General features: G+C 42.5%; 1 protein-coding gene across 1 annotated transcript; it reads right to left on the bottom strand.

Annotated features, from left to right (window-relative positions):
• Positions 1-3,428: 3,428 nt before the first annotated feature.
• On the bottom strand, positions 3,429-16,123 carry LOC311096282 (uncharacterized protein; the record flags this gene model as incomplete). Its single annotated transcript, XM_084135349.1, has 11 exons — positions 16,098-16,123; positions 15,306-15,369; positions 15,193-15,219; positions 7,411-7,821; positions 6,651-7,040; positions 6,496-6,567; positions 5,864-6,256; positions 5,336-5,737; positions 5,152-5,241; positions 3,585-3,965; positions 3,429-3,508 (listed from the first exon to the last, which is right to left on the bottom strand). The coding sequence occupies exons 2-11, from the start codon at positions 15,352-15,354 to the stop codon at positions 3,429-3,431; spliced, it is 2,295 nt and encodes a 764-aa protein (XP_083991475.1). The 5' UTR covers positions 15,355-15,369; positions 16,098-16,123.
• Positions 16,124-16,255: the final 132 nt, after the last annotated feature.

Genomic DNA, 16,255 nt, shown 5'->3' with positions numbered 1-16,255 from the left:
CAGGTGGAATATTTCAACCCCAGGGGTTGCAAGGTGGCTTGCCAAGGGAATACACATGCTCAGAGAGGCTTACAGTGGAATACACATGTGGGGGTCGCCCAGAGGGGGAACCATGCACATGGAGGCACCTAGCCAAGCGCGAAAGCTGCCGGTGGCATAACTCTGGCGTTGTTGTTGTCAGTGATGGAGGAGACTCAGGGCTTATTAGGCTCACCTGAGGAGAATATCGCACGTATCCCGTCCGTGGAGAGGAATGGCGAGCAAGCGAAGACACCTGAGCAGAATCTATTACCGGCTAGTTGAAGCAAGTACATGAGAAGAAACTGGCTCCACTCTGAGATTATAGAATCTCGCGAATGTATTAGGTGTCGCCCAGCCTGCAGCTCTACAGATGTCTGTTAGCGAGGCGCCATGCGCTAGAGCCCAAGAGGATGCCACACTCCGAGTGGAGTGGGCCGTCACACCAAGGGGGCATGGTCGACCTTGCTGCTGGTAAGCCAAAGCAATGGCGTCCACTATCCAGTGAGACAACCTTTGCTTGGAGAGAGCCTTTCCCTTCAGCTTCCCACCATAAGAGACAAAGAGCTGGTCTGAGGTCCTGAAACACTGCGTTCTGTCAACGTAAGCACGGAGTGCGCATACTGGACAGAGCAGTGCCAAGGCTGGGTCTGCCTCCTCCAAGGGCAGCGCTTGCAGGTTCACTACCTGATCTCGAAAGGGGGTGGTAGGAACCTTGGGCACATATCCAGGCCGGGGTCTCAGGATCACGTGAGAGTTAGCCGGCCCGAATTCCAGGCATGCTTCGTCAACCGAAAATGCCTGCAGGTCCCCTACCCTCTTGATGGAGGCCAGAGCAACCAGGAGCACTGTCTTAATTGACAGGAACTTAAGCTCCACTGATTGCAGAGGCTCAAAGGGAGCGCTCTGCAGGGCAGTTAAAACCACTGAGAGATCCCAAGAGGGTACGAGGGGAGGACGAGGAGGATTCAGTCTCCTCGCTCCCCTCAGGAACCTGATGATCAGGTCGTGCCTTCCCAAAGACTTACCATCAACTGCGTCGTGATGTGCGGCAATGGCGGCAACATACACTTTCAGGGTGGAGGGAGACAGCCTTCGCTCCAACCCTTCTTGCAGGAAGGAAAGCACGACACTGATCGGGCATTTCGTGGGTTCTTGATGTTTTGAAGAACACCAGTTGACGAAGAGGTTCCACTTCAACGCATAGGCATGTCTCGTGGACGATGCTCTAGCGGAAGTGATGGTAGCCACCACCGCTGGTGGTAGGGTACTCAAACCTGCCTCGTCCCGTCCAGAGACCACACGTGGAGGTTCCAAAGATCGGGACGAGGGTGCCAAAGGGTGCCCCGTCCCTGAGAAAGCAGGTCCTTCCTCAGGGGAATTGGCCAGGGAGGTGCTGTCGCGAGGAGAACTAGTTCTGAGAACCAGGTGCGGTTGCGCCAATACGGGGCAACCAAAATGACCTGCTCCTCATCCTCCCTGATCTTGCGCAGGGTCTGGCTCACTGGGGGAAACGCATACTTGCGTAGGCCCCGCGGCCAGCTGTGCGCCAGTGCATCTGTGCCGAGCGTGCCCTCGGTCAGGGAATAATACAGGTCGCAGTGGGACGAGTCGTGAGAGGCAAACAGATCTACCTGTGCGTCCCCGAACTGATCTCAAATCAGCTGGACCAACTGGGGATGGAGTCTCCATTCTCCAGCGGGAGGTTGAAGCCGAGACAGCTCGTCGGCTGCCTGGTTCAGGTCTCCCGGGATATAAATGGCTCGAAGCGACCTCAGATGCTTCTGACTCCATATGAGGAGGTGGCGAGCGAGTAGCGACATACGGCGGGAGCGTAGACCACCTTGATGGTTGATGTACGCTACTGTGGCGCTATTGTCCGATCGGACTAGTACGTGACGACCCCTGAGCAACGCACGAAAGCGGTGCAGGGCGAGACGTACAGCCAGCAACTCGAGGCAATTGACATGCCAAAGGCGCTGGGGTCCTGTCCAGGAGCCCGCGGCAGCATGTCCATTGCACATGGCGCCCCAGCCCGTGGAGGAGGCACAACAACATGCCTGGAAACTCGTTCTAAGGGCACTCCGGCCCGAAGAAAACTGAGATCGTCCACGGGGTGAAGGTCTGATGGCAGGTCGGAGTCACTGGGACTCGGAACGTGCCGTGTTGCCATGCCCACCTCGGGACTCGATCGCGAAGCCAAAGCTGAAGCGGTCTCATATGAAGCAATCCGAGCGGCGTTACTACGGCTGCGGATGCCATATGCCCCAGGAGCCTCTGAAATAGTTTCAGTGGAACCACACTCTTGCCCTCGAATTGAAGAAGGCAAGCCAGCAGAGACTGCGCGTGCTCGCTCGTAAGCACGCATTCGAAAAGGCGTTTGGCCATGAGCATCTTGAACGGCATCCTGTGAAGGGAGTGGTTCAAGACGCGTAGGTCCAGGATCGGTCGTAACCCACCAGTTTTCTTCGGTACAATGAAGTAGGGGCTGTAGAAGCCGGACTTCACTTCGGCTGGAGGGACAATCTCGATCGCACCCTTCGCCAGTAGGGTTGCGACCTCCGCTCTCATAACAGGGGCATTGCCACCGACCATCGTAAAGCGGACTCCCGCGAAGCGGGGAGGAGATCGTGCGAACTGAATCGCGTAGCCGAGCCTGATGGTCCTCGCGACCCAGCGAGACAGTCCAGGAAGCTGTAACCAGGCTTCCAGGAACTGAGCTAGCGGGGTCATGCGGACCACAGATGTACCCTCGGTGGTGCAGCGAGGCGGAATGACCGGCCCAAGCGTGGGTGGCATAGCGGCCCGGTGCGGGGGCACGGTCATAAACCGCGTCCTGCCAGAGGAGGCCAGGGGAGGACCAGCGTCCCTCGGGGGCGTGCTCTGGCAGGGGACTGGCGAGAGAGGGGGACGAGAGTGGCGAGGCTCGTGAGCGGCGCGCACTGTCGTCCGCAACCTCTGTGGGCTCAGAGATGGGTATGTCAGTTCTGTCTTTAACCACATTAGGGTGCTGCCCGTCGAGGGACGAGCAGCGGGAGTGGGAAAACCAAGGATTCTCCCCCGGCCCTCCACCGGGGGAAGGAGCGGCCCTGCTACTGTCTCCTGCACAAAACTGATTGCCATCTCTGAGCAGCCCGTCTCAGGAGCACCGCTTGGCCTGGCGTTTAGCGGGGCGCGGGGCTGGAGGGCAAATTCCGCAGACCCATGGCATTTCTTTGCCATTGGCTCGTTTTATATACTCAAAGATGATAGGCTTTCTAAGCGAAACCCCATTCGTCGTCATCCGACGTAACTCGGAGTGACAACGAAAGGGAACATTGCATTTAAGTCACACTTAAGTGTATATATTTAAAAAGTATATTATTTGTATAAGTACACTTTATAAAAGAACACTAAAGTGCACTTTTTTTTCACAAAGGCATGGTTGTAGTTTCATCTGTGGTTGTCTCCGGCGTGACAGTAGTAGTGGTAGTGTTGATGTTGCTTGAATCTGAAATAAATGATAAATATTACATAAATAACAATTATGTCTCACATAAATGAAGGGCACATGTAAATATATTTACCTGCACAGTATGCCAAACTGCAGCCAGTTGGGCTCACAAACTCATAGACATAATAATCTCCTGGACAGGCTTTGACTTTGATGGGATTGGATTGGAAATAGCAGCAGTCATTGCTCCAGTGACCGCAGACATCTCGAGTGACCACTCCATCCTCAACTGTTGGATGTCCTCCGTTCAGCCACAGTGGAGCATTAGTGCCACAACTATACTCATCAACACATTTGTCTGGCATCTGAACGCTCTGACCCTGAATGAAGAGACGGTACCAGCCGTTCCAGCTAACCGCAGAGTCACACATTATTTGAGAGGAATGTTGATTGTTGGTGGCTCTCCATGAATCATCCAGGATATTGTAGTTGTAGCAGGGATCAACAGGGGGAGCTGTTGTCATGGAAACATTACAAATATACATTTTGCTGAATGAATAAATGGATGATGTGATAAAAACATTTTTTTAGAAGTTGAGCTGAAAACGTTGTCTCCAGAACGCTCTTTACTTAAGCTCCCTGTTTCATTTGTGTTTTAAGTTCAAAGCTGAAGACAATTTGTCATGAGCTTTCAGAACATCTCCACTCATTTAGCTGACAAAACAAGTGTTAAAAACATCTAAACTTGAGTCCCTTTGCAATTGAGCCCAAATGGTGCTTTTCCACTGCATGAGCTCACTTTTGGGGGGTTTTCCACTGTGTACAACACCTAGTACCTGGTACTATTTTTTTAGTACCACCTCATTTGAGGTTCCAAGCGAGCCGTAGGATACTAAAATGTGACGTGCTAACACTGCAGATCACTGATTGGTCAGAGAGAATCGTCACTACCAGCGGCATTGGATTTGTTGCAACTATAACGATCAGTCTATAATCCCACCCACTTTACAGCAGTACTAAACTGCAGTGGAAAAGCAAACCCAGTCAAAGTAAAGCGAGCCGAGCCGTAAATGAAGATTTATCCTAAAATGAAGATCCTGTCATCATAAACTCGCACTCAAGTTTTTCCCAACCTCTATGAATTTCTCTCTTCTGCTGAACACAAAAGAAGATATTTTGAAGAATGTTTTTTAACAAACAGTTTTGGGTCACCATTGATTTCCATAGTATGGGAAATAAATACTATGGAAATCAGTTGTGCCCCTCAACTGTTTGGTTACAAATATTTATTCTATTGTTTTCAGCAGATAAAAGAAATTCATGCAGGTTTGGAACAACTTAAGGGTTTGGGGGTTAAAAAATAAGTTTAGTGTTACAAAATGTGTTTGAGAAACTCTGGTGGTTTAGTTTTCACTATTTACAACACTTCAGTACTTCACTTTGCCTAAAAATGCATTCTTTGTTTCCATTTTAAGAGTTTGAATTGCATATTCATTTGTGAGCTGTATTACTTCTTGTTAATGTGATTTTTTTAATTATCTGTTTCTGTAGAAATTATAATGCATTTGCTTAATGTGATAATCAGGAACATTTCAATGTTCAATAATGATTCAACAATTCAATAAACCATGTTTCAGAAAAAATGCATGTCCAAAAAGATGCTCAAGAGAGTTTATTAAGGAAGCAACACAATACTTTACCAGTGGTTGTGATTGGTGGAGTCATGGATTCTACAGATGGGATCGTCTCTGTTGTTGTAGACGCTGATGAGATGGACTGGTTTGAGGCATCTGGTATTAGGAACATTTTATATCAACATCAATAATTTTCAAACAAAATCCAGAAAAAAATTAAAGAATGAGGATTGGATAAGTAAATGCTCACCTGTACAGTAAGCGCCACAAAATATTGGCTTGACAAACTCATAAACATAGTAATTTCCTGGACAGGCTTTGACTCTTATAGGGTGGGATGTGTAGTTACAGCAGCCATTCCATGAGGAGACACAGACCTGACGGGTGACCACTCCATCTTCCAGCTGTGGGTGAGGGCCGCTGAGCCACAGTGGGTTATAAGTGCCACATATGCCTTGATTTACACATGATTCTGGCATCTGAGTATTTTCACCATTGTAGAACATCCTGTACCAGCCATTCCACTCCACATTAAAATCACACATACCATTGTTATTATAGAGTTGTCTATAAGAGTTGTCTGTGGCTCTCCAAGGCTCATCCAGACTGGTATAGTTGTAGCAGGGATCGACACTTGGGGTAGAGAAAGATACTATTAAGGAAAAAGGAGAAAGAAAGCATTATATTTTGAAGATTAAATATATTTGAGATGTTAATATGAATTCAAACCAATACAATTCATGATAAGCACATCAAATATAAAGATGAACGAATATACCTGCACAATATACAGGATCTGGGATTGAAAGAGTTGGTCTGGTAAATTTGTAGATATAATAATTTCCAGGACAAGCTTTGACTTGGATCGGGTCGGATCTGTAGCGACTGCACTGATCATTACGGGAGCCGTAAATTTCACGAGTAACAACTCCATCTTCTAGCCGAGGATGAGAGTCACCAAGCCACAGAGAAATATAACCTCCACATGACATGTAAGTCATACACCACTCAGGCATCTGAGCACTTGATCCATTAATGAAGAGTCGATACCAGCCATCCCATTCTACACGAGTGTCATCATGATCAGATATGAATCCATTACTAGGCCAGTAATTGAGTGTGCTTCTCCAGTAGTTGTCGAGTATGTTGTAGTTATTGCACGGATCATAATCTGTTAGTGAGAGATGATGAGACCAAAACAAACAAGTTATATTACAATGATGAACTTCACATGTGCAAATCTGAGCCAGTCAAACACTGTAATACTCATAAGATTCATAAACCATTTTATACACAATGTTTATGCATAACAATTTCCATTTAAACTGTAATGCAAATCTTTTATTGAAAAAAAAATGTAATTTTTAATAACACTCATATATTCGTTCATATATATTATTTACAACTTACTCAATGTGATGCTGGATCCAGTGAATATATCTGGACTTATAGTGGAAACTGCCTGTGAAATAGTGTTGACATCTAAAAAGAAGGAAATTCATGTCATTCAGAAATCATTTACAAAAAGGTTTGAAATACTTAAATAAATGAGGAAACCACAGTACCTGTACAGTATCCTGAACACCCCCATACTGGATTCACAAGTTCATAGAGATAGTAATTGTCTGGACACGCTTTCACCCTGATGGGTTTTGTCTTGTATTCACAGCAGTCACTCCAATAATAACGACCACAGACCTCCCTGGTCACCACTCCATCCTCTATCTGAGGGTGAGGATCACTGAGCCACAGATTGATGTATGTGTTACAGCTGTATGAACTAACACAGGTCTCTGGCATCCGGATGTCCATTCCATAGTAGAGAAGCCGGTACCAGCCATTCCAGGAGAAAAGTTCATCACAAATGTAATCTCCACTTTCATTGTTGGCTCTCCAGGGACGATCCAGAGACTCATAGTTGTAGCAGGGATCACTGCTGATGCTTTGGAAAGCAACTGTCATGGAGATATGAAAATATGCTTTATTCTGAGACAAAAACTTGACTGCAGATAGGCACAAGAGGATTGTAGAGTAATATTATGATACGTTCATATACAGTATACATATTAATTATTGAACAAATGGCATAAGGTGTAATTTGAGGAATTGCGTTACAAAGAGATCTAGGTGCTATTGATCTGTAACATAACCTACTATACATAATAGATAATGGACTGCACACCACTGATTATAACTAGTTAAAACATGATTACTTTCATAAAACAAAAAATGTATGTTAAATTATCTAATATATAGAGCATTTACTCATTATATTGAAATAAAAAATCATTAAAAAAATCCCAGAGACAAGGGTTAAAATTGTACCTGCACAGTACATAGGCCTTGGAGCTGATATGATGGGTTTGACCAATTCATAGACGTAATAATCTCCTGGACAGGCTTTGACTCGGATGGATGTGGAATTGTAGGCGCCGCACTCACGGGAATCACTCCACCACCACCATGCATTATTTCCCACGACTTCATGGGTCTCTACTCCATCCTCAAGTGTTGGATGAGAACCGCTGAGATACAGTCCAGTGTCACCACCACATCCCACATTACTCACACACCACTCAGACATCTGGGCACTTTCTCCATTCAAATACAGCCGATACCAGCCACTCCATTCAACAAGAGTGTCATCATATCCAGAGTACTGATATGGGCTTTGCCGTATGTCTCTCCAATATTCATCAAGAGTGTTATAATCATAGCATGGATCAGTTGTAGGTTCTGAGAGAATAAAGAAAAAAGACTCATTCACTGAGGTGTCAAAAAACAAGAGTACAGTTAAACATCTAACATCTGTGTCTGTCTGAAAGAGAAGATATTGGGATGGTAAACTGAAAATGGATTATTAGATAAACTGACAAAACCTACAACAAGTGTATCCTTTATACCCCTCTCTCACTAATTAAAAAAGAGCTGCCACCTTGATCATAACTGAGTGTTAAGGAACTGTATATTTATTTTCACCACTTGAATAACGATGTTGAACTTAGTATTGGAACTTTGATGGCAAAGAAAAAATTCACCTGCACCCGAAAGGTATATTTTTTAGCCTAATTTTTTGTAATCCTTAAGGTGTCTAGAAAAGGAATTTTGATGTTCCCCATGCAAATTATTGTCCCATATGTGATTTTTTGTATCATCTTTTGTGTCTGTGCTTGATTTTCGGCTGTGAAAAATGAAAATTTTAAATCTACATAGAATCTGAACAATACATCCTACAGACACCCCAGAACAGATCCTACAGACACTACAGACACCCTACAGAATCCCAATCCACCCCATTTTCTCTTCGTCTTTGCATGAGGAATTGCTAGATATGAGAATTGTCATGATTAGATTATGTATACTGCATTAAAACTCAAATAAACTCAAAAAAAAAAAAAAAAAAAAAAGTAAAAAATCAGTGACATTGGATCACTGGAACTCCTCCCCTATGGACCCTATTGATATATGCTTTCTAACTTTTGTATTTTTACAGTCTTTAAGATGTCTAATAAGCAAATGTTGATGATCCCTACTTGAAATATTGTCACATGTTGGTCCAAATGAACATCTCCCATAATAAGGAGTTACTATTCAAACCGTTATATTGGTATTATATTTATTGAAACAAAACAGAAAACCACTCATATAGTCAAATATGTGTGTATATATAGGGTATAACAAATCCCCATTAGAATAAACTTAAATAGAAAAAAGTTATTCTAATCAAAGGTCAAGGGCAATGATGTCTATTCATCATACAGCAGATCTTCATAATCAATCTCTTGCTCCTCGTCTTCTTCACCATCTCCATCCATCTCCTCAACAGTTTCCTCCAGCAAGTCAGTGAGTGAAGTGGGGAGGATAGGTCCACAAGACCACACTGGTTCCAGGGTACCCTCTACAAGTTGCTTTGATCCACTGCTTCCCACCACTCGGACAAGTAGCCAGACACGATACTCTTGGATGCAGTTTGAGTAGACTTTGTTGTTTGCTGTGGGTGGAGTAAAAACTGCTCCCTCAGGAAATTTGGGGCCGACTCGGCTATAGATATGAATGGTGTTTAGGCTCTCACGTACGTCTATCTTAAGAGAGCGTGTCTTGTACCGCTCGTAGAGTGGGAGCATTCGTTGAATTTCCAGAGAGTTGGGGGCATCAAATCCAGGTTTGACCTCCTGTATCATGATCCCACCGGTCCAGTTCACCACATTTGAGCCATGAATGTTTGTCGTTATTTTGTTCAGATTGTCCCACTCGAGATGAAACACATAGTTTCCCTCACCAGTAATAATTTGTGGACCGAGAGAGATGGAAACCTCATTGAGGGCCTTGGTTAGAGCGGTCTCAAGTTCCAAGCCAAAGTCGTAAGTTTCACAGTGACCTAGCCTACTGAGAATAGTAGTCAGTAGTTTACTGCGATAAAGGTGATGTATAGTGGTACAGAGGAGGATATGCTTAGGCAACTTCCACTCTCCCTTTGTCACAGCACGGCAGATGTCCTGAAATAATAAAGAAAGCAATTACCATTGAAGTGTTCAAGCAACTATAGTGTACACAAAATAAAACATATGCAATAGTTAAAGGCAAAAAATATATCAAAGTGGAGAGTTGTCATACCTGACTTATAGACAGCACAAGGCGTCTTGTCTTCTCACTCTTCTCCAAGTCAGCATCACCAGAAATCATGAGGGTCAGGAACCTCATGAGATTAGATGGGAGGAGGTCATCCAAGCACATGACCAGATCATCAGCTGTGGGAGGCCAAGGAAGAGAATTTGACTCTCTGTATGTCTTCTTGATTGTACCACGAAGGAGAAGGGCCTCATCTTCATACTTGTCCATGCTCCCCATCTTATATGCACTGCATCTGAGATGGATAAGCTAGCACTGGATATCAAGCTATGGGTGATACAACCCTTCAAATCTGCTGTGACCATAGAAATGCCAATCCTCTCATGCTTCTCAAGTTTTCTCTTCAGTTTCTCACTTCTGTACTCGGGATTGGGGAAGCCATTTCTCTCCAACTCTTGGGCGTAGACAAGACGCAGTAATGCAAGCCGCACAATCTTGTTCTGTCTTATCACTTGATCTTGAATGACATCAAGTACAGCATTAAATGACATCTGATGTGCAGCAGCCATGGTAGTCTGCTCTGTTTCACTGACAGGGTTGGTAGCAAGGGCTTTACCTCGGGATGTGATATGCTTTGCATATTTCAGGTTGAATGACTTGCAGCATGACTGATGGTAATTTGCTTCTCTCGCAAAAAGGTCCTCACCTTGCACCATGCGATGTAGACAGTGAAGTCCAAGTTCAAAGGCTTGAGGTGTAATCTGTTTCCATATAGGCTCCTTCAATGCTCTGTCCTTAGCCTTATATACTGGGAACTTGATGCATCGTTCTGTCTTTCCCAATACTTTCACTTCCAGCTTTCCACAGAAGATACACTCTGGGGGGAACAGCTGCTTAGCTGAGGAGGACCCACATTTACGTGGTGATGTTGAAGCTTGCTGAGATGTCACAGTAGGTCTTTCCTGTAAGCGTCCCTGGTTCTTTGTAAACTTTTGGTAGCAGGCTCGATGATAGCCAGTTGTTTCTAAATTGGCACCTACAAGACTCTCTGGAATGAGATTACAGACATCCTCCCTGCGAAATGCGAATCAAGAGCTTCTTGGAGACGTCTATCATGAATGCTGTGTAGCAGAGCCAGCTTGTCAGTAGCAGACCCTTTAATTTTACTAAGTGGTGTGAAATCTGCATGCTCAAAGCCATGTACATGTAAAATACAATTTTCAGGACCATGGTCTTTTGATTTGACACCATCATCTCTCTTGGATTTCTTTGTAGCAGGATTGAACTCTTCAGACTCACTATCATTTTCTTCCTTGTGTTTCTTTGACTTAGACTTTGACTTGGGCATGATTAGCAATGATCACCAACTAGCCAATTAGCTATTATAGTATAACAGTGTTGACTTGGTAACACTGGAAACTTGGTAGAGGAGTATATTTTTCAGACTCACCATCACTATCTCCCTTCTCTTTTTTGAGGATGATTAGCATGTATCAGTTTTAATTTCCCAGATTATCATCAATCATTTGGTGGGAAGATGGGCCGGCACTGATACAGTGTGGCACTGGATTTCTCCAAACAGCTTTTTATGTATTTTGGGCTTGCTAAGTTTCTGATGGCCTTCAGTGTTATTGACTTTCGACCACACTTATTACTCTAAGTTTCAAATTGATTCAAATCTAAATTAAAAACTTGGCACAATATGTTAAAGTGGGGAATATGTTTATCAGACACCTAAAGCATTACAAATATATAACAGTTTGAAAAAGACATTTGTCATTACATAATGTACAGTTAAGACATTATGTAAATGTTCTTTTTTTTTGGAAATCCAGGGTGGCAACCAATATAGCCAGAAAAGACATACATGTGGCAATATTTCAGGTGGGGATCATCAACATTTGTTTATTAGACATCTTAAAGACTGTAAAAATACAAAACTTAGAAAACGTATATCAATAGGGTCCATAGGGGAGGAGTTCCACTGATCCAATGTCACCATTTTTTTTTTTACATTTTTTGGTGTTTATTTGAGTATTTATGCACTATACATCATCTAATCATGACAATCCTCATATCTATCAATTCCTCATGCAAAGACGAAGAGAAAATGGGTGTGTCTGTAGGATGTATTGTTCAGATTCTATGTAGATTTAAAGTTTTCATTTTTCACAGCCGAAAATCCTTTTCTAGACACCTTAAGGATTACAAAAAAACAGGTTAAAAAAAAAAACCTTTCGGGTGCAGGTGAACCCCCACTTCCTACATTTACATTTATGCATTTGGCAGACGCTTTTATCCAAAGCGACTTACATAGTATTCAAGGTACACATTTTACATTTTGTCAGTTCTTGCTTTCCCTGGGAATCGAACCCATGACCTTGGCATTGCTAATGCCAACGCTCTACTGTTTGAGCTACAGGAAAGCCTACTAGGATTGACAGCGGACCGGAGAAAGTTGAGAGTGGTCGAGAGAGTCAAAAGGTTGGGCCGACTTAAGCTAGGTTTATACTCGACGCGTCCGCTCTCACTGCTGATTCCTGATGGTTTAGAGGACAATTACTGAGCTTGACAATGTAGATGTGACATGAGCAACCTGTCTGTCTTCTAGTAGCTGTGCCAAGAGAAATCTGAATCATTCCCTTCCGAAACTTGCAGAGACGGAGAGCGTGAGTAGGAGGTGTCCATGAGCTAGGAGCAGGAGCAACTTTTGCTAAGTATTCTGATTAATTATTTTGTCATTTTGCCTCCACGTCTCCCCGATTGCCCGCGAGCTTCTCCTCCTATCTATATGGTAATTTATCTACTGTGCGACAGAGAGTCGCGTGGTTATGATGCAATCGTTAGCATATTTTTACAAAAACTGCTTCTACGGGGCCATAACGTAAGATACAAGGTAATGGAGCCTTTTATACATTTTCGTGTTTCTTTAGAAATAAATAATGGACAAATGGAGTCTTTAAACGCCTCAGATGTAAAGTTATTCGCTGTCAAAGTGACGCCAAAATTAATGGGAGTCAATGGAATGCTAACAGCAGGTGATGGTCTGCTAATCAATGGCGGCGCCTGGGGAAGCTTTAGTGTTTTATGAAACATTGGCCCCCTGGTATAAACGCCTTGTCTGTTTGGGGAGGTGCGCGCGCAGTCTGCGGAGACTCGCGCTGCGGAGCCAGGCGAAAGTATAAACAAGGCTTTATGCAAATATCAAGTGAACAACGCGGTCGGCAGCACTGAGGTTCGGGCTGTGTCTCTATTGAGAGTGTATGCTAGATTTAGTGTGTAAAACATTTTGTTTACAAATTGATGCTTTGCGTCAAGCGTCTTTTTGTAACGGCCCAACCTTTTGACGCTCTCGGCCGCTCTCAACGCTTTCTCCGGTCCACTGTCAATCCCAAAAAGCTCGACTTCCATAGAAATAAATTGAAAACGCTCGCTCCGCTCGTTCAGTGCCAGTGGACACGCACTGTAAGCCGCTACAAATAATCCTTATATCTGTCAATTTGACTGAATGAGCTGTCAAATTTTCTTCATGTTCTATTTTCAAACATCAGCAGAATAACTTAACACTTGGTATTTTAATGTGATGTGGTAGCTTACAACAAGAATATTTATGTCAAAAACTCTTTTCAATCACTGCTTTCTTTTCCTCCTGATTATTTTTTTCTTTGTATTCCGCTGTAATAGTATGACAAAATACAACATATCCTGCGCATTTGTGGTCTGCTCTCTCCATTTAATTTACGATTTATCCCATGAATAATTCACTGGAATGCACTAAGAATCTCTCATTTTCCTCCCTAAATCCTCACGTCTCTTTCCAGGTTTGTTTTCACATGGATGTGTAGTCATATAGATTCAAATACTGTGTTGTTATTCATATGTGTTATTGTTATTATGTATTGTTGGTTACCATTTATTAAGTATAGATGTCTATGTTAATGTCACTTAAACCTGCGAATACTGGAGGGTGACGCTAGGGGGCAGTGGTGAGCCGCAGGGCGTTTCACTTGTTGACCTGAAGAAGTCACACTGCCAGCTATTTCAACCAAGCGTGTCCTATTGTTTTACAATCTATGATTTCAACACTGTGTGATACAGAAACTAATATACTGTTGTCTTTGTTGAACTTGCAGGCAAGTAAAGTGATGTGACATCATAACTGGTGTATAAGTAAATTCGATGTGTTAGATTTATGCTTTTGTTTTATGGAATCGATGAGAATGACCGCGTCGACGCACCCGCGGCGGGAGTGCGGCCTGCTCGCCCGCGCTGCTTCCGGATGTCCGCGGCCGCACTGTCGGATGTCGTGCGGGAGATCGCGGCTTTACAATGTTTAAATGAGATTTATTATGTTTCAGTGCACTCAATCGTTTGGTAAAGAGAGTTTACAGTTATAACGTTAAATGGTGCTTGTATAGAGTTAGTATTTGTCAATTGAGCTTTATAAGCTTAGTAGCCTACTGAAATGTTAATGTCAGTAATGTTTTATTAGGTGAAATACACGGTTTTAATTTTCTGTGACCATGCTTTATAACAGATAAATGTGTAATGAGTTTATTGAAAGAGAGCGTTTCACTTGTTGACCTGAAGAAGTCACACTGCCAGCTATTTCAACACTGTGTGATACAGAAACTAATATACTGTTGTCTTTGTTGAACTTGCAGATCTTACAGTGTGTGACAGAAATAAAAACTATATGTGCCACCAGAAAAAACAGACTCTTGTGTGTGCAACAGATGCTTTAAAATGTAATTGTCTCCCTTTTTCACTTCTAATCCCTATTAGCTGTGTTTACTGGAATGTTTATAAAGCAGGTTAATAAATACAATATATATTGTATTTCAAAATGATGCAAATAACCAATATATATATACACAAATATTATCAGTTAATGAACAATTTTGAACACTACAGTGATATTTAACACGTCTATAATATTGCTGCAGAAATAATCAACCTTTTGAGGTTATTTATGCTCTGTTAGTCATTTGTTAATGCTTTTACAATTTTAAATGTCCTTTTAAATGTAGAATAGTGTCATCTCATAGTACCCAATTTTGGAAATGCTTTTTATTGCGTTTATACAGCAAACTTTTCAATGTGGATACCTGCTTTCTTCAGTAATTCTCAGCCAGAGGAGCATTTCCAGAACAACGACGTAACTCGTGAATATCAACACAGTATCTGAGGAATATCTGTTATTTTGCTTAATTGTTTCTAGATGTATGACTCAATCATGGGATCCCTCTTACGTAATACTCGGGGGTTCCCCGGGTTACTAGAGCACATGATCACTTTGGATGGAAATGTATATGTATTAGTAATAATCTTCTGTGACTCCAAATAAACGTTTTTTTTTCTTTTCTTTTGGATTCTCCTGTTAAAATCAATATGTAAGAAAGAGCTAAAACATGAGGTTTTATATCAATAGGAAAACTATTTTATCATATTAATTATTTCTACTACATTTAATTCAACATTTTTAATGAAAAACCAAGGATGAATTGAAGATTGGATGAAGTGAAAGAATGATTGTACCTGTTGTTTGTCCATTGGTTATTACACCTGTTAAATACACAATATAAGAATAATAGTTTATTATTGAGAAAAAAGATTCTGTAATTTTATAAGACAGATTATAAAACACTCACCATTAATCAGTAACAGTAGTGGCACACACAGTGAGATCAGAAACCTCATTGTGACGAACGGCACCTGCACACACACACACACACACACACACACACATATACAACATACACACACATGAAATACGTTTCTTATATATTGTTGTATTTTATTCTTTCTTTGTTGTGCACATTAATAAAAGAACTATAACATTCACAAATATTTAAATAACACACTAATTTTACATAATATAAGAAACAGCCAAACTCGTTAGAGCCTAAAGGGATAAAACAGAAGTAACTTTACCTGAGGTCAGATTAGGGTTGGGAACCGAAAACCGGTTCTTATCCAGAACCGGTAGTGTTTTTTGAAAAATACCGGAACCGTGCGAAATTCCTAAGTTTCGGTTCCAAAAACGGTTCTGGGCCGATGTGTGGGCGAAGTGCTGGGAGCTTATCCTTTAATAGCGACGTCTCACACTCACCTCATGAGTATTAAAATAGTAATGAAAGCACTCGCGCTACTCGTATACGTTTTGAGAGAGAGAGAGAGAGAGAGAGAGACGATCTCGATCTCGCGATCTTATCCCTAAATGACAAAAACTACACACTGGAACATTCAAATCTGTTTGCGCTGTCGCTGAGAGAGCAGTTGCCAATATGAAACAGCTTTACTTTCACAATCTTTTCAACAACACAGTATCGGTATTTCTGTGTTACAAATATTAAAATGATTACAGAAGTACTGAAATAAAAGTTTATATTTCGAGAATAAACACTGATGTCTATGGTAGCAACCAAAACAGAGTAACTCACCTTTTGAAAGTCACTTCAGTTTGCATACCAGGAGAAGGTGGGCGTGGATGATGCCATATACCTAATGCACAGAGTGCATTCTCATCTGAACAAGGGGAAAAGTGCTGTGAGAATCATGTTCTTTGATTTCTTTAGCACCTTTAACACCATTCAGCCTG

The sequence above is a fragment of the Abramis brama genome, assembly GCF_963993115.1.
Source record: "Abramis brama genome assembly, chromosome: 14".
Classification (NCBI taxonomy): Eukaryota; Metazoa; Chordata; class Actinopteri; order Cypriniformes; family Leuciscidae; genus Abramis; species Abramis brama.
The sequence above is the reverse complement of the archived record's forward strand: the minus strand, read 5'-3'. Positions and strand labels throughout refer to the sequence as shown.